The sequence below is a fragment of the Myotis myotis genome, unplaced genomic scaffold (genome assembly GCF_014108235.1).
Source record: "Myotis myotis isolate mMyoMyo1 unplaced genomic scaffold, mMyoMyo1.p scaffold_m19_p_7, whole genome shotgun sequence".
In the NCBI taxonomy this organism is placed as follows: Eukaryota; Metazoa; Chordata; class Mammalia; order Chiroptera; family Vespertilionidae; genus Myotis; species Myotis myotis.
This window is the reverse complement of record NW_023416379.1, coordinates 21253123-21271999: the sequence shown is the minus strand read 5'-3', so window position 1 is coordinate 21271999 and position 18877 is coordinate 21253123. Positions and strand designations below refer to the sequence as shown.

General features: G+C 39.1%; 1 protein-coding gene across 1 annotated transcript in view; it reads right to left on the bottom strand.

Moving 5' to 3' along the window:
* Positions 1–17227: 17227 nt before the first annotated feature.
* The window catches only part of ENPP1 (ectonucleotide pyrophosphatase/phosphodiesterase 1), a 59809-nt gene continuing 58159 nt past the window's right edge, over positions 17228–18877 (bottom strand). Inside the window, exon 25 of the mRNA XM_036317343.1 lies at positions 17228–18372. Coding sequence (XP_036173236.1) covers positions 18202–18372 — 171 coding nt within the window. The 3' untranslated portion in view covers positions 17228–18201. The remainder of the gene's footprint in view (positions 18373–18877) is intronic.

The following is an 18877-nucleotide window of genomic DNA, read 5'->3' as shown; positions in this document are numbered from 1 at the left end:
CACTTTGTACAGTCATTTATTATTATAACTTATCAGGGGCTAAGATTAGAGCTTTACAAGTCTGCCTCCAGCACTAGGCAGTGAGCTCTTTGGAGGAAAGTAGAATGATGTTTTGTTCAAGTAGCTCCAGGGCCTATCAAAGCACTTGGCACATAGCATGAGTTTAATAAAAGTGTGCACAACTGAACCAAAGGACGGACCAAAAGGACCAAGGACCAAAGGACCAAGTGAGAGAATTTAAAATCAGAAAATAGTTATCATTTTTAATATAAGCAAGCACTTCATTCTTTATGTTGTCTTTTCAGACAAATGAAAACCATTCACTTTATCCAAAGCACTAAACAAAAAAATTGACATCACTATTTATTTTTGTATCTCCCCCCCCCCCCCCTCCAGCATCTGTCACTGTTCTTGGCACGTGACAGGTGCTCAGCAAATTCTGATAGATCAGCGTTTCTGGAACAAAGCTTCTTTAACTCCTGATTAAGCTACCTGTATCCCTGGAATCCTAGAACCCAGGGCCTGAGTAGTGGCACCAGCTGGTTGGGAGCACCAAAGACAGCCATCAGCCCCCAGAAGACAGTCTCGGTGGGGCACAGGAAGTGAACTAATGAAAGGGTTAGCCCCAGAACTGCCTCATATGCCTTTAAAAGCCACTATTTTTACCCTTCACAAGATATTTTCCACTTCAAAATTGTTGCCCTTTTCATCTTGATATATCTTTTACTTCTCAATTAAGTTTCAGGCTTTCTTTCTTCCAGTTTCAAACCAAAATTCCCTCCCCAGAGATATCTCTCCAAACATGGTTTTATGGGGAAGGCTAACAGACCTGGACTGTAGAGTGTTAACGGTTCCTTTGATATGGATGGGAGCACAAACAGCCCTCTCACCTCCAGGGAGTGCTGCCAAACAGGCAACCACTTTAAATAGACAGAACTCAAGCCCTCCTCCCCTTCATTATACCCCACATCCGAAATCTCTATCCATCATTCACACTCCTGTTTGGTCTGGACAAGGGAGTAACTTTGGCGAGGTTCTCAGAATATTCTTCATGAACTCCGGCATTCCTCTTTGCGGTCTAGTCAACCACAGTGGATTATTTCAGTTTCCCCTTTTAACGGAATTTTAGGAGTTAGTGGACAAATTTAAAGACTCGTGCTGTTGAGAGATCAGATTACTTGGAGTATAGCAGAATGAAAAGGACAAAGAGAAAAAAGCTCCCCAGAAGAAATAGCATTTGAGCAAGACCTTGAGGGAAATGGGGGGAGACAGTTCATGGAGACAGGGAGGAACACACACAAAGATGGAGAAGAAGATGGGAGGTGCCCATGGGGCACACCAAGAGTCATGGTCCGACCAAAATGTAATAAATATAACAGAATGAATGGAGATGAGAAATTAAAAAATGATGTTAATACATTGTTTGGGATCAGATGGTGAATATAAAAGAACTCCAAGTCCTACTGTGGCAATAACCAAAACCACAGCCATTTGAGTATCTACCATGTGCCAGGTTCTACCATAGCACTGAGGTTACCAAGTCATCTCAGACACAGGCCTCAAAGTCCCCTCTAGGAACTCACAGTCTAGCGTCTAGCCACTGGACTCTTTAGAAAGACACATAAAATAAGGGTATTTTACCATGTGACTTAACAAAGTGCCTTAGAAGACAGAAGCACAGGGGAAGAAATAGCAGGGGTCGGGAGAGCAAGTTCAAGGTTACTTCAGGAGAAACTGAATTTGCTTTGTTTTTACCTTTTGACCTCCTTCATCCATTTCCCCCACCCCCTACTTCTAGCAACCACCAATCTATTCTCTGTTTCTGTGAGTTAGTTTTTAAGATTCCATATAAAAGTAAGAACATTATTTATCTTTCTCTGTCTGACTTATTTCACTTAGCATAAAACCCTTAAGGACCATATTATAGCAAATGGCATTTTTTCCTTTTTATGGCTAAATAATATTTATTGTGTATATCACATTTTCTTTATCCATTTATCAATTAATGAGTAGTTATATGTTTTCATGTCTTGGCTATTGTAAACATGGGAGTGCAAATGACTTTGTGAGATAGTGATTTCATTTCCTTTGGATATATATCCAAAAGTAGAATTGTTGGATCATATGGTAGTTCTGTTTTTAAATTTTGGAGAAACCCCCACACTATTTTCCACAGTGGCTGCACCAATTTACATTCTCACCAACAGTGCACAAGTGTTCCCTTTACTCCACATCCTTGCCAGCACTTGTTATCACTTGTCTTTTTACTGATAATCATACTACTAGGTGTGAGGTGACATATCACTGTGGTTTTGGTTTGCATTTCCCTGATGATTAGTCATGTTGAGTACCTTTTTGGGTACCTGTTAGCCATTTGGATATCTTTTGGAAAAATTTCTATCCTTTGCCTATTTTTAAATTGGATTATTATTATTATTTTGCTATTGAGTTGTATGAGTTCCTTATATATTTTAGATATGCAGTTTGCAAATATTTTCTCTCAATCTGTAGGTTGCTTTTTCATGTTGTTGATTATTTCTTTTGTTGTACAGAAGCTTTCTAGTTTGATATAGTTCCACTTGCTTATTTTTGCTTTTGCTGTTTTGTCTTTTAGGTGTCATATAAGAAAAGAAAAAAACAAAACACCACATTGCCAAGACCAATGTTAAGAAGTTTTTTTCCTCTGTTTTCTTCTAGGAGTTTAATGATTTCAGGTCTTACGTTGAAGTCTTTAATCCATTTTGAGTTAATTTTTGTGGGTGATGTAAGATAGGCATCTAGCTTCATTCTTTTGCATGTGAATATTCACTTTTCCCAGTACCATTTGTTGAAGAGACTGTCTTTTCTCTATTGTGTATTCTTGGCTCCCTTGACAAATATTGGTTAAACATGGGCGGAGGTGAATTTCAACTGGGCTTTGGAGAGTGCGATAATCTGAGGTTTGGGAATGGATGGGATGTATGAGCAGGACAAGAAGTATTGTTAAAGGCCAAAGCAAGTGTATTTGGATCAGTGGAGTACTGGTAAGTATTTAACAACCAGCAGGAGTTAATGGACGGTCTTGGTTCATAGCAATAGAAGATTTCTATTGTAAATGCTTCTATGATAGCCAATTTCAAACTACCAAAGCAAAGTCAAGCAGCTTGCAAAATCTCTGGCAAATTATCAATGGGCTCTTATGAGCCCATAAAGCAGTGGTTCTCAACCTGTGGGTCGCAACCCCTTTGGCGGTCGAATGACCCTTTCACAGGGGTCGCCTAAGACCATCCTGCATATCAGATATTTACATTACGATTCATAACAGTAGCAACATTACAGTTATGAAGTAGCAACGAAAATAATTTTATGGTTGGGTCACAACATGAGGAACTGTATTTAAAGGGCCAGAAGGTTGAGAACCACTGCAAAGGCTGCTGTATCCAGCATACCACTGCCTGGTGTGAACATGCCGAATTTGAGATGACTCTCAGACGCCTAGGTGACTAGAGAGAATTACAGGTGGGTTCCCATGAGAGGGTGAGCCAAAGCAGGGTCTTCAAAGTCCCAATGGTCTGATTTATTTGGGCAGAATGTCACTGAGAAGTTAAGTTCCAGGCCCCTAAAACAGCTCTGCTGTGAATGTGTTTTAGGCTTAAAAGGCAGGTGCCACTTTGCCAGTTTAAAGGCACCAAGTAAGACAGTACTTCGGGTGATATACAAATTAAAAACTAACTTCAGATGAGCATGATGACCAATATGCTCTTGGAATTATCTTTTCCAAACAGCCCTAGTACACACCAAGGATTTCCACTAATGCCTGTTACAGTATTTCCCATAATCATTTACTGCCATCTGCTGGGTGAAGCGATGCAACACTCAAGGACAAATTGCAGCTCAAGAACCAATTGAACTCTAAATAGGTAGGCTCTTAGTCTTCTGCTGTCACTGTTATTAAAGCAAAGCCATGAAAATACACCCAACCAATTTTTGTCAGAAGCCTAAAAGTGACGCAATAGAGGAAGGGTAGCCTTTTCAACATGTGGTGTGGGATATGCAACTGGATATTCATAGACAAAACTATAAAACCTGCCCTAAGCCTCACATTTTGTGCAAAAATTAATCCAAAATTTGGGGTCATAGAAAATGGAAAACGTAAAACTATAAAACTTTTAGATGAAATTGCCAAAGAAAATATTCAGGATCTAAGGCTTGGTGAAGAGTTCTTAAACCTGGCACTAAATGCATAATTCATAAAAGAAAAAGAATGGATACATTAGATTTCATCAAATTAAAACACTTGTTCTTCACAAAACCCTGCTGAAAATGTAACTACAAGAACAGACTAGGGGAGAATATGTGCCAACCATGTATTTGATAAAGAACGCCTACCTAGAATTTATAAAGAATCCTCAACATGCAAAACAAACAAACCCAAACTGTTAATTAGTAAAAAGGCAAACAAACAAACAAACAAACAAACAACATGAAAAGGTTTTTCACCAAAAGATATACAGTGGGGCCTTCTGAGACCGAGCTCGTTAAGGAGCTCGTTAACTCAAATCACTCTGTCAACTCAACGCAAAAAATCTGCAGAGAGACAGCTGGTATCTCAAAAAACTCGTTAGTCGGGACACTTGTAAGTCAAGGCCCCACTGTATAGATAGCAAATAACCACGTGCAAACACATTGAACGTCATTATCAAATAGGGAGATGCAATAAGATCATCCCCCCCTCACACACCCATCAACACAACAAAAATGATTTATAATGACAACCCAGAATTCTGGGGAAAATTAGGAAAACCTGGGTCTTTCATACATTATGAATGGCGACATAAAATGACACAACCACTCTGAATAATAGTTTGGAAGTCTCTCAAAAAAATGAAACATACACTTACTAGACAACCCAGCATTCATCCTCCTGGGCATTTATCCAGAGAAATACAAACTTAGCTCCACACAAAAACCTGCACATGATTGCACATAGCAGTTTTATATGCTAAAAAGAGCTAAAAACTGGAAATAACCAAAACACCCAATAAGAGGTAAATGTTTAAACAAACTATGTACATCTATAACAAGAATACAGCTCAGCAACTTAAAAAAGAAGAAGAACAAACTGTGATATATGCAACAACTTGGAAAGACCCCAAGGACACTGTATTGTGGGAAAAAAAAAAGCCAATTATCAACAACTCGCATACCATACGACTCCATTTATATAACACCCTTGAAATGATATAGGGATGGTGGCGGGAGGAAGTGGGTGTGGCCATTCAGGAGTAGCACTGGAAGTCTTTGCGGTGATCATGTACTTTCTTTTACCCGTTCTCAAATTCCTGTTTCGAAGATGCAATCACTAGGGAAGTGGGGTGAAGAATACATAGGACAATATGCACTACCACTGAAACTTCCTGTGAATCTGTAATTATTTCACAATAAAAAGCTGTTTTTAAAAAATCCAACTAGGAAAAAAGAATGCTCTTTGACAATTAATGTACTTGTGTGCCCAAATATGATCAAATTAGCTCTTCATAGTGACTTCTAAGGGTAGGAGTCCAGTTTACTAATCATACTTCTGTTGAACCTCTTTACTACCTCCTCTATGCCTCAATTCTTGTACTCTAGTACATGGATGAATTCTGCCACAGTTAGAACTTCTTATTGCATCTGATTTAAGGATTTACATGTCTAAGTCATTCTATTTGATATCAAACATAGGTCCATACCAATGTCATTTTTTAAATATATATTTTTGTTGATTTCAGAGAAGAAGGGAGAGGGAGAGAGACAGAAACATGTATGATGAGAGAGAATCATTGATCAGCTGCCTCCTGCACACCCCTTATTGGGGACTGAGCCCAAAACCTGGGCGTGTGCCCTTACCGGGAATTGAAGCATGACCTCCTGGTTCATAGGTCGACGCTCAACCACTGAGCCACGCTGGCTGGGCAACATCGTCATTTTTGAAATGTGTTTTTAGCAAAGTGCTTAGCATGTATTAGGGGTTAAATAAAGGTTGGCGAGTGTGTGAGCTATATAAAAATTAACTGTACATTCATTTTAAGAAATAGAAGAATTAATGAGTAAATAATTTCATAAAATAGCGAAGGGAGTTTAGTGTTTCTACAGGAAATATTTTAGAGAATGAAAGCACCTTAGAGAAACATGCAGTCCTCATTTCCTAAAGCTGAACAATTTCAAGATGGCCAGCAGGGGGAGAACTATTCCTTAGTTTATAATTGAAATCTAACTATCTGTGGCTACAGGAGTTTCCTATGTTTAATTTTATCCAAGGCTTACATTTATAGAACTAACAATGTTTCTAAAATGACGGTTGTTTTTGTTATTCTTACTGCTGTTATATTCATAAACTTGCAAATTCCCCATCTACCATCAGGACTTACTATCTATCCTGTCAATATGACCTCCCCCCTCCTCAATTATTTTTAAATTGCGGTAAAAACAAACACACACAAAAATAACAAAATTTATCATTTTAACCATTTTTAAGTATACAGATTAGTAGTGGTGAGTATATTCTCATTGTTATGATAAGCTGTAAAGAAGAAGGATCTCTTACCCTTTGAGGCAGCATGGAGGGACCTGGAGAGTATTATACTAAGTGAAATAAGCCAGTCAGAGAAAGACAAGCATCACATGATCTCACTCATATGTGGAATCTAATGAATAAAATAATCTCTCATTCACTACTCTCTGCTGTTTGGGCAAATAGAGAGGGTGTATGTGGCTATCAGGACCCAAACTGATACTTTATGAAATTAAACATTGTTTCTGCCTAAATGAACTTTCTGGATTCACTTTTTTTCCAGATTATAAAATTAATGCATTTTAGAGAAAGTGAGGATCACCCCAAATCCCACCACACAGATATAATCATGTTAATATTTTAGCGAATTTACTACCGAGAGAAGAGTGTGGAGAAACTAAAGAGGAGAGTTACAGAATAAGAGAAGAAAAAGAGGATTCTATTTTTCTTTTCACCAAATGGATAAATGATCATATGCTATTTTAGAAGCCATCGTTTTCAATTCCTATATTGTGAAATTTTCCACTTTAGTAAATTTTGATAAACACCAAATTTTAAGAGAACATTATATTACATGCATATACTATTATTACCATTTCTCTAATAAGAGTCAACCATTTAGACTGAGCATCACTGTATTTTCCTACATAGTAAATTGGCTTCTTCAGAATAAATCTCAAGAACTGAAATATAAGTCATGGTTTATGAACAATTTTTAGACCTTCGGAGCACAATTATCAAATTGCCTTTAGATATATCATAGCATCTTGTGCCACCAATCTCAGGGCATGACTGCCTATTAACACTGGAGATCTGCATCTTTTAATCCTTTCCCATATGGTAAGAACAAAAATGTCATTAGCATTTCTAGGATCTAATTAATGAGCTAAGACATTTTTATTTATGTTTGCTCTCTGCATTTCTTCCCTATGAGTGTCTTAATCTAGATTTTTGCCCATTTTCCAATTGAGAGTTAACATTCGGGGGATGTTTTGTGCTTTTTTTATTGATGATATTTCATGCTATTAATACACTACTAATACATTTATTTCAAGAATTAGTTTAGAATTCAACTACTGATGAAGTAGAACTTGATGAACTTGAACATTTTTAAATTTTTTATTTTATTGAATTTATTGGGGTGACCCTGGTTAACAAAATTATACAGGCTTCAGGTGCACAATTCCACAACACATCATCCGTACACTGTATTATGTGTTCACCAATCCAAGTCAAGTCTCTTTCCAGCACCATTTATACCTGCTATACCCTTTTCCATCTCCCTCCACACCCGCCCCCACCCCCACCAAGCAACACACTGTTGTTTTGTTCTTGAGTTTTTTCTCTTTTGTTTTCTTTTCCATATGATCTCACTCCTATGTGGAAGCTAATGAACAAAATAAACTAACAAACACAAGAGAGAACTTGAACATGCTTAATGCACTATTTAAGGAGGCAATATAATATACTGTTTTGAGTTTGCCAAGAACTTCGTTCAAATCCCTACAAGGGATAACCCACTAACCAGGGTTAGGATTAGTATTTTCACATTATGGAGTTGTTGAGAATATATATATATATAATTTAACACAATGTCTGAAACAAAATAAGCAGCCAGTACCTCAGAAGACTAAAAATGGAACTCCCATTTGACCCAGTGATCCCACTACTAGGAATATATCCCAAGAAACCAGAAACGCCAATCAGAAAGGATATATGCACCCCTATGTTCATAGCAGCACAATTCACCATAGCTAAGATTTGGAAACAGCCTAAGTGCCCATCAGCAGATGAGTGGATTAGAAAACTGTGGTACATATACACAATGGAATACTACACTGCGGTAAAAAAAAAAAAAAGGAACTCTTGCCTTTTGCAACAGCATGGATGGAACTGGAGAGCATTATGCTAAGTGAAATAAGCCAGTCAGAGAAAGATAAATACCACATGATCTCACTCATTTGTGGATTATAGAGAACAACATAGACTGATGAAAAGGGACAGACCCAAAGACTGAGAAACAGCAATCAGGCTATCAATCCCCAGAAGGAAAGTAGGGGAGGGCGGGGGTAAGGGGAAGAGATCAACCGAAGGACTTGTATACATGTATATAAGCCAAACCAATGGACATGGACAACAGGGGGATCGGAGCATGAGTTTGTGTGTGTGGGGGGAGGTTGGGGGTTAATGGGGGGGATGAGGACACATTTGTAATACCTTAACTAATAATAAAAAAATAAAAAAAACAACAAAATAAGCAGCCAGTAAAAGTAGCTATTGTAATTATCACATTTGATCTAGTTTCAGAGATCTTTGTTATCACAGTAATATTACTGATTCATTAGGTACATGAAAATGTGAGTTTATTCACTGTCAACCGTCGTCAGACATCTGACGGATGGAATGAGTTCACTCACCTCTAATACTGCTTGTTCAATACTCCACCAATGCTAGACTCCATTGCCCTGGATTTCAAAGAGAGGAGGAAGGGGTAGGAAAATCTCTCTCCTCTTTGGTAAAGCGAAGTTGCCTGAAATGTGTTTGTTTCAGATGTTTCACCTGCTTATATCCTTCCACGCTGACGTGCCTTTCCTCACAGCAGAAGGTTATCTGGAGTTGATGAACGTGAGAACTAAGGTGCTCCTGTGCGTCTCCACCATTGCCAGCGAAGGTTTACAGAAGCAGCTTGTTGCTCGGGAAACACTGCACACTTTGTAAAGAGGTTTTCATTTGAGATGTCAAAACTCTGAATAGGTCATTCTTTCCTGTTCGGTTCATTAGGCAGCATACTCTCCACAGGATGCAGTCAGTGTAACAACTGTGAATGGCCCTTGAACGGCATTACTTGATCTCTATGTACTATTTTTTAAAATTCTGCCTTGTGCTCTAGGAAGATATCTGTAAATGAACTTCTTTTTAAACATCCCATTTGCATCCCCATCTGGCACTTAAAAACTAGGAATGCAAATAATAATTAGCTTCTGTGTGATTGTTCTAGTTGCCTTCCTGTCACCTGCGATTCCTTAGCTGTTTTAAATGGGTGTTTTGGTAGGATCATGTCCAGTGGTTCTCAAGCTTGGCTGCACATTAGAATCACCTGGGAATCTTTTTAAAATCCTGATTTCTGGGCCTCATCCTCCGGAAATTCTGTTTCTTTGTTATGGGGTGGGGCCACAACATTTGTTACAAAGAAACAGAATTTCCAGAGGATGAGGCCCAGAAATCAGGATTTTTTTAAAAATATATTTTATTGATTTTTTACAGAGAGGAGGGGAGAGGGATAGAGAGTTAGAAACATTGATGAGAGAGAAACATCGATTGCTGGGGTCCCACCCCAGCAGGTCCAGGGGTCCCACCCCAGCAGGTCCAGGGGTCCCCAAAGGTGTGGACGGAGTCGGCAAAGAAGGAATGACATGGAGGCAGCGTTCAGTTGATCAGCAGCCTAGCCAGGATCTCCAGCCAGGACCTCCAGCCAAGTTCTGGTCTGGATCTCCAGAGAGGTTCTGCTTCAGATCTCCAGCCAGGTTCTGTAGCCATGTTCCCTCGCTAGGTTCTCCAGCCAGGTTCTGTCCAGGTTCTCCAGCCAGGTTCAGTCACCAGGTTCTAGTCAGGTTCTCTTGCCCATTTCTGTAGTCAGGTTCAGTCCAGGATCTTTTGCCATGTTCTCTCCAGCGAAGTTCTGCTGTCTCTAGAGAATGTTCTGTGTAGGTTCTGTGCCTAGGTTCCGTCTCTCTTGGTTCTCTCTTCTAAGTTCTGTGTGTAGGTTCTGTGTTCTAAGTTCTGTGTTCTAAGTTCTGTGTTCTAAGTTCTGTGTTCTAAGTTCTGTGTCTTGCTGTCTTGTTGCATCTGTATTTATACCAGTTGATTCAATCCTATCAATCTCTATTACAAAGGTTAGGGCGTTTCTTATCTTCATTCCAGGGAGTAAAGATTATGTAGCTTAAGCACGATTGTTCGTAGTTAAAGTGATTAATTACCCGCCTGGCACTTAGTTAAGAGGTTTTATTCCCTCCCTAACTTCGGGGGAAAATCCCTACCTGGGGAAACAACCTTTCTCAGAGAGGAGACCTTGGTTAAAACACATAGTGCCAAGAAGGTGAGCAAACATATTAAGAACAATATGCCATATATGCCAGGTCCCTTGAAACAGCAAGGATGGACCGGCTCCCGGCAATCGATCAGCTGCCTCTTGCACGCTCCCTACTGGGGATGCCCACAACCAAGGTACATGCTCTTGACCGGAATCGAACCTGGGACCCATTGAGTCCGCAGGCCAACACTCTATCTGCTGAGCCAAAGCGGTTAGGGCAGGGGTGGGCAAACTTTTTGACTCGAGGGCCACAATGGGTTCTTAAACTGGACCGGAGGGCCGGAACAAAAGCATGGATGGAGTGTTTGTGTGAACTAATATAAATTCAAAGTAAACATCATTACATAAAAGGGTACGGTCTTTTTTTTTTTTGTTTTATTCATTTCAAACGGGCCGGATCCGGCCCGCGGGCCATAGTTTGCCCACGGCTGGGTTAGGGCCAGAAATCAAGAGTTTAAAAAGATTCCCAGGTGATTCTAATGTGCAGCCAAGGTTGAGAACCACTGATCATATCGTTGGTTTTTACTCATCTGAACAGTGGTTTTTAATTGAGCAACTACTCTCTGCCTGGCATAGTGCTAGAAATAGGGGTAGAGAGATGATTTCTGCCAAATGAGAGTTACCACCACTGGGGGGAAATATCCCACAGTATTTAATTGTAGTCCTTGTGAAACAGCTGTCTTCACAGCTCATCAAAATTACAGTTTTGGGGAATAAGGCCAAAGGATACAGTCTCAGCAAATTTAACAGAAGAACACGGTCTGGAAAACATTTAGATAGTGCAGCTTCTTGGAACTTCTCAATTTCCTCATGAGGTTTGTGGTAATGTGTTCTCTTTAGGATACAATCTTGCCAGGTCCCTGGAAGCCCCAAGTGGACACTAACAATCCTTTTATACCTATAACCACACCATCCTGAAATTATTTTCTTTCCTTGTATGGTTTCAGACTGCCTCTAGTAAGCACTGTATTTGGATCTAGCATCATGGGTCTATGTTGACATAAGAAATATACAAGCCTGTAGAGAATTTTATAAGATTTTATTTGAGCCAAATTGACAACATATGCTGGGGAGCAAGTTCTCAAATGATCAGGAGAATAACAGGTTTGCAGCTTCTTTTATGCACGTGAAATTAAGGAAAGAAGGAGCAGAAGATTATATGAAGGTGGGAGACATCAAATAATTGGGTCAGATTACAGGTTAACAAGATTAAGTGCTCTCTGGAGGACTAACTCTCTTTGAGGGGTATTTCAACAATGTGTTAATTCAGATGCATAAGAACAATGGATAGGGCTAGTTTAAAATGTTTCACTAAAGAAGTTAACAAGATTATGTCTTCTTTTGAGGGTGGAAAAGAGGACTGCTTCTGGCATTTAAAAGTGTTAACCCATAAGCACAAGGAAAATGAAAAGGGCTTGCTTAAAAAACATTTACTATACAAGTTATATGCCCGAGGTGTGACTATCCACCATTACCTGCCCAATACAAGGTTATGATCAAATCATTGTGTAAGATTATTTTTGGTCACCAAACTTGTATATACCCCTTTCCATCCACAATGAGAAAATATGAACTTAAATTTAAAATAGCCTCCGATGGCCCTAGCCAGTTTGGCTCACCTGTGGACTCAAGGGTCCCAGGTTCCATTCTGATCAAGGGCACATGCCTGGGTTGCGGGCTAGGTCCCTGATGGGGGGTGTGCAGGAGGCAGCCACTCAATGAACCTCATCATTGATGTTTCTTTCTCTCCCTCTCTCTCTCTCCCTTCCTCTCTGAAAGCAATAAAAATATATTTAAAATAAAATAAAATCTCCTCTGGCTAAATGGGACTTTTTTTATGTTCTTGTTTCCTTTGGGCATCCCATAGATACACAACCTATTCCAGAGATTATTTTTATTTCTAGTAGGCTAAAACATACTTTATGCATTTATGGTTTCTGGTATGCATATGATTTCTAGTAAACATCTTTATTTTTTCTCCAATCACTATTTATGTACAATGGAGAGAATAGATGCAAAAATTTCATGTTGAAAAAAATCTATGGAAGTCACAAGTTGGAAACTTTCCCTCTGGTTCCAAACCATTCTAAATACTGGAAGGATATTTATATATGCCTGTTGCTTGCTTTTACCTGGAAGTATGATTAAATGTAATTAAAATACCCCAAACAAGAATATAGGTCACAGATCAGAAAAGGATGTTTACTCTGTGTGCTAGAGTGAACTTTGGATCTTTTTTCTCCTTCCAACAATATAGATGTGGTTTATTGTCTACAACCCTTGCCCTGGATAAACACCACCACCCATGCCCTGCCCCCACCCTCTAAACACACACACGCGTACGCGCGCACACACACACACACACACGCACACACACACTCCACACAGGAAAGCAGCCAAGCTTCTGTATATACAACTTTTATTGGTACATCCACATTTCTTAGCTTAGAGACTCTTATATTCTGTAGATTATTTTTTCTATCCTACAATATGGACTGACCAAAAATCCAGGGAGAATGTCCTTAGATTGTAGCCATAAAATTTTACTTAATGCTTATGAAAGTGCCTACCCACCAATTCCTGTGATAGGCTTCAGCATGAAGTGTAATCATATTTAGTTTCAAAGTTCAAATGCCATTTTCTGTTATGGATAAGCATGTACCCACAGGACAGGGCAGGACAGTTATTGTAACAAATGAGAGAAAGATGTCCAAGAGGGTAAGAGCCTCTCCTGTAGGAGGTGGTTCAGCTCTTACCCTGTCTGTCTTGTCTCCTTAAACAGGACCAAGCCAACTGGCCTAACAGCCCTCTTATCTACTTACCCCACTGGACCCTGAACATTCCACTTCTTCCCCTAAGATCTGCCCTCTTTCCTCTGATATTTTAACATATTTTTAAGTTCCACCATGTTGTTTGCCTGCTGTGTATAAATTGACTAGCTATGCAATTTTATATGGAAGTTACCTCGTTTTAAGAAATACTGACCAGAGACTGCAGACACAGCGGACTCTCATAGCCAGTTAGCCTGGAGGTCAAATCACCCCCGGTATTACCATCAACAATCAAGGCTTAACTACAACAAGACTGCGCACAAAGACCACTAGGGGGTGTACCAAGAAAGCATAAAAAATGCGGAGACAAAGAAAAAGGACAAAACTGTCAATGGAGGATATTGAGTTCAGAACCACACTTTTAAGGTCTCTTAAGAACTGTCTAGAAGCCGCCGATAAATGTAGTGAGATCCTCAAGAAAACTAATGAGACCCTCGATGTTATGATAAAGAACCAACTAGAAATTAAGCATACACGGACTGAAATAACGAATACTATACAGACTCCCAACAGCAGATCAGAGGAGCGCAAGAATCAAGGCAAAGATTTGAAATGCGAAGAAGCAAAAAACACCCAACCAGAAAAGCAAAATGAAAAAAGAATCCAAAAATACGAAGATAGTGTAAGGAGCCTCTGGGACAGCTTCAAACGTACCAACATCAGAATTATAGGGGTGCCAGAAGATGAGAGAGAGCAAGATATTGAAAACCTATTTAAAGAAATAATGACAGAAAACTTCCCCCACCTGGTGAAAGAAATAGACTTACAGGTCCAGGAAGCGCAGAGAACCCCAAACAAAAGGAATCCAATGAGGACCACACCAAGACACATCATAATTAAAATGCCAAGAGCAAAAGACAGAGAATCTTAAAAGCAGCAAGAGAAAGAAACTCAGTTACCTACAAGGGAATACCCATACGACTGTCAGCTGATTTTCAACAGAAACTTTGCAGACCAGAAGGGAATGGCAAGAAATATTCAAAGTGATGAATACCAAGAACCTACAACCAAGATTACTTTATCCAGCAAAGCTATCATTCAGAACTGAAGGTCAGATAAAGAGCTTCACAGATAAGGAAAAGCTAAAGGAGTTCATCACCACCAAACCAGGATTATATGAAATGCTGAAAGGTATCCTTTAAGAAGAGGAAGAAGAAGAAAAAGGTAAAGATACAAATTATGAACAACAAACATGCATCTATCAACAAGTGAATCTAAGAATCAAGTGAATAAATAATCTGGTGAACAGAATGAACTGGTGATTATAATAGAATCAGGGACATAGAAAGGGAATGGACTGACTATTCTTGGGGGGGAAAGGGGTGTGGGAGATGCAGGAAGAGACTGGACAAAAAATCGTGCACCTATGGATGAGGACAGTGGGTAGGGAGTGAGGGCGGAGGGTGGGGCGGGAACTGGGAGGAGGGGAGTTATGGGGGGAAAAAAGAGGAACAAATGTAATAATCTGAACAATAAAGATTTAATTAAAAAAAAAAAAGAAATACTGACCAGAGGCATGGCAGTAAAATTAGGAATAAAATTTTTGCTTAGCATTTGAGAAGCAAAGAATAGCCTTTATTGAAGTAGGAGTGTTTCCATATATGGTCATATGAATTCACCATTCAACTGGGAAAGTGGTAACTAGTTACATGCTTTAAATTGATGAAATAGTGAAAGAGGGGTCTCTTTCAAGAGACACAAGAAAAAAAGGAATACTGTATAAGAGCAACTGGGGGGTGGGGAAGCTAAGTAGAAAATGATATGGATGCTGTTTCCTTTAATGAGTCAGCACAGAATTTATAGTCTGACATTTCCTTTACGAACAGGAGACTATTATAACAAAGCAAGAAAAATAAAATAGTTCTATAAGTTGGTCACAGTGATACTTGTAAAAAATACTAGCAATAGCAGTAAATGGCAAAATGGCAAAAATATATCCTTCCAAGGGAGGCTACAATGTCTATTTTTCATCCATTCACCCGAAAAGCTTCAGTTCATCCTTCAAGTCCCAGCCCCAATGTCACCACCTCTGGGAAGCCCCCCCTGATACTGCCAAGCAGCATCTAGTGCTTCCTTTGTGCTCCCCGGCACCTCTCCCCTGGCTCCATAATAACATTTACCACTTTTTAGGCATCATTTACACTTTTGCTACCTCTTCTCTCTCTCCACGATGCTAAGGATTGTAACTTTTCTTTGGATTCTGCTGTCTAGCAAAGGTGAGAGACATCTGTCCATTTCATTAAGATCTGCTAAGATGTTTCACGTAGAAGAAATCATGAGCCTGCATGTATTTTGAAGAATAAAGATCAATGAGACACTTCTATGAAGAAGTAGATATCCTTCTGCTAAGTATAGATAAAAAGCTTGGTTATTATATATAAAACAGGAAGATTCTGAAAGTCAGAGAAGACAGACAGAGTACTCGGGACTCAAGGAACAAAACTGTGATGAGTTTCTGAGTTTCCTTGTTAGCTCATATATTCCAGACATGGAAGTGACAAAGTCAGCAACCTGGAAAAGCTGAGTACAGACAAAAAGATGCCCTAAAAATAGGCCATGCTCTCTCTCTAACCAAAGGAGCAAAAGAAGAGTAGCCTAGCAAGAGAAAAAACAATAACTGCTCCCATTTCAGCCGAACACCACAGAAAAGGTCCTGACCCCACTCAGGCCAGCAAAGGCAGGATGGGGAGCCTACATTTCCACCCCTCTCAGGCTGCGAACAGGTGCCCCAACTCTCCTGCATGGTCACGACAGAGGAGACTGAGTAGGGAACTGGTGATTTCCTTCCCACCTGGTGGTAATAAAGCTTCCGCTGCTAACCCAGCCCACAGTGTCAGTAGAGACCACATGGGGGCAGTACAGGGCACCCTGCACATCCCAGCCAGGGAGGCATCAATGGAGGTCAAGTGGGGAGCTTAAGTCCCACCATGTCCAGTAGCAACAAGGGTACCCACTCACCCCAAGTATCAATGGAAACTGAAGAGGGAGCACACCTATCAATAATGAGGCAGTGACCCCAATTCCCCTGCTAGGGTATTAGAGAAACTCAGCTAAAACAGGAAGTTTAGAGAAAGTCCATAGTCATAAAACATAATACCTAAAATATCCAGATTTCAATTGAAAATCAATATTGCACTGAAAAACAGGACAACCATTTTGAATGAAAAAAAGACAATAGATGCCAACATAAAGGTGACAGAGATGTCAGGATTATCTGACAAGGATTTCATAGCAGCCTTTATAAAAATGCTTCAATGAGCAATTACAAACATTCTTGAAACAAATGAAAAAATACGAAGTCTCAGCAAAGAAATAAAAGATACAAAGAAGAACCAAATAAAAATTTTAGAAATAATAATAATATAACTGAAATATATTTTTAAAAGATGAGCTCAACAGCATAATGGATTAGACAGAGAAAAGAATCAATGAACTTAAAGATAGAACAATAAAAATTACCCAATTTGAACAATAGAAAAAAAAAAAAAACATTTTTTTAAATAAAAAATAATGTACTGAGCATCAGAGATCTGTGGGGTTAAAACAAAAACTCATGAAACTTTCTAAATTATTAAATAATTTTCAGATACAAATTGTATTATCTAAAGGCCTCTGTGGCCCCGAGGCTGTTGAAGAATAAATATCCTCTGAAGGACAAATACAAATCTTTGGTGCACTAATAGAATACCTAAAGTACACTCAGGGAACCTAAAAGTGAATGTAGCCTTCGAAAGTTCACAGGTTGGCACTAAAGGATGTAGTCTATGCAGTGAATAAATCAAGTTCATTTATTGTGACCACCACGGAGACAGGAAGTGATGGTACCGTGTTCTCTTCAAATCTATGGAACTTCAAATAAACAGCTCAGTGCAGTATAGCTCTGCTGCTGGTGGAGTCATTTTTATGTACAGAGGAAAACATTCCTACCATCTCGATGACAAATGCCACCTTGCATGTGCGGACAGGTTCTCTGAAGTTTCACCAAGAGAAGACATTTTTAACAGTCTAAACACATCACTTTTAGAGCTGTGTTCAACCTATGTTAATAACCAGTGAGCAGAATGGGAATATTTTTCTTTTTCAGTACAAATATAAAAATTTATAGAGATTGACGTACTCAATTCACAGATCTTCCTCAAAGTTTAACTTGTTAAAGCCTTTTAACCTGGAGGAGCCCAATCATAATTAAATAAAACAACAACAGAGTATTACATATTTTGCCTTTTGAGAACCTCAGAAAAATTTTGTTTCCATTAATTTTTTTATTAAAACTAAAATAAATGAAATTTCAAAATCACTTTTTAAAAAACATCAAGAATTGTTTTTAAATTCTTGTGAAGATATGAATGTAACATGGATTAGTCCAATCCTATTCATACTCCTGCTGTTGCCAGCTACATAAAAGTTTATTCATGATAATAAGAGTCAAATATCTGGTATCCAGACAATGTTCACAGGCTACTTCTGCCTTTAAGAGAAGTAGAAGAGCAGTTTTAGGTTTGGTCTGTCTTTATTCCCAAATTTGAACTGTTACACATTCAAACATGTGCGAGACTCAATAGGAACACTTTCCTACTGCTATGCCGAGGCCACGCATTTCCCTGAGATGGTCGTATCACAGAGGAGTCCCAGTTCTAACTGTGGTCAACAGTTTCCAAACAATGCAATCGTGTGAACAGAGGACTGTGTCAAACAGAAGGTTCTTTCAAAAAAATTTATGGTCTGTCTTTGGAATAAAAAAATATGTATCAGTCTTCTTGGTTAAAATTTAGCAACTGTGTTTTCAACTTTAAAAGGTCTGAAATTGGCTCTTTTCTTTCTTGATAGAAGCTGAGTCCAGTGATGTGTTCAACATCTGTGATCCGAGCTCTGTGTAATTTCAACAACTCTTCCACCCATGAGGATTCATGCTTCCCGTGCTGTGAGGGTAGGAAATAAAGAAGAAAAGTCACTGGAAAACAGTTAGTTCACTTTCCCTACCAGCCTTCCATGTCCCCCATTGTAATAAGCTTTGACACTTTGGCTCCCAAATAGCAGATGCCACAAGATTTGTTAGACATACTCCCTGCTCTTGAGTAATTTACCATTTTATATATACGATGCATGTTTGTTTAATCAGATGTATCAATTTTTGGAAAAGACAAGTATACTTGGATTAGATGCTCATTTATTGCATTGGTGCAAGGAATTTCAATGGTGTAGGGTTAAAAAATGTTGGAAAACAGAAGCAACATGGGATGGTAGAGAGAAGGTGGGAATTAGCATAAAGAAACTTGGATTCAAATTTTGGTTCTACCATCACCTTATCAGGTAAATTAAGGCAAGTTATTTAACATCTGAATCCTGATTCTCTTCCCTTGCACCTTTCTTACAGGGTTGTTTTGAGGATCCAATGCAATGATGTGTGCAAATGCACAATACAAA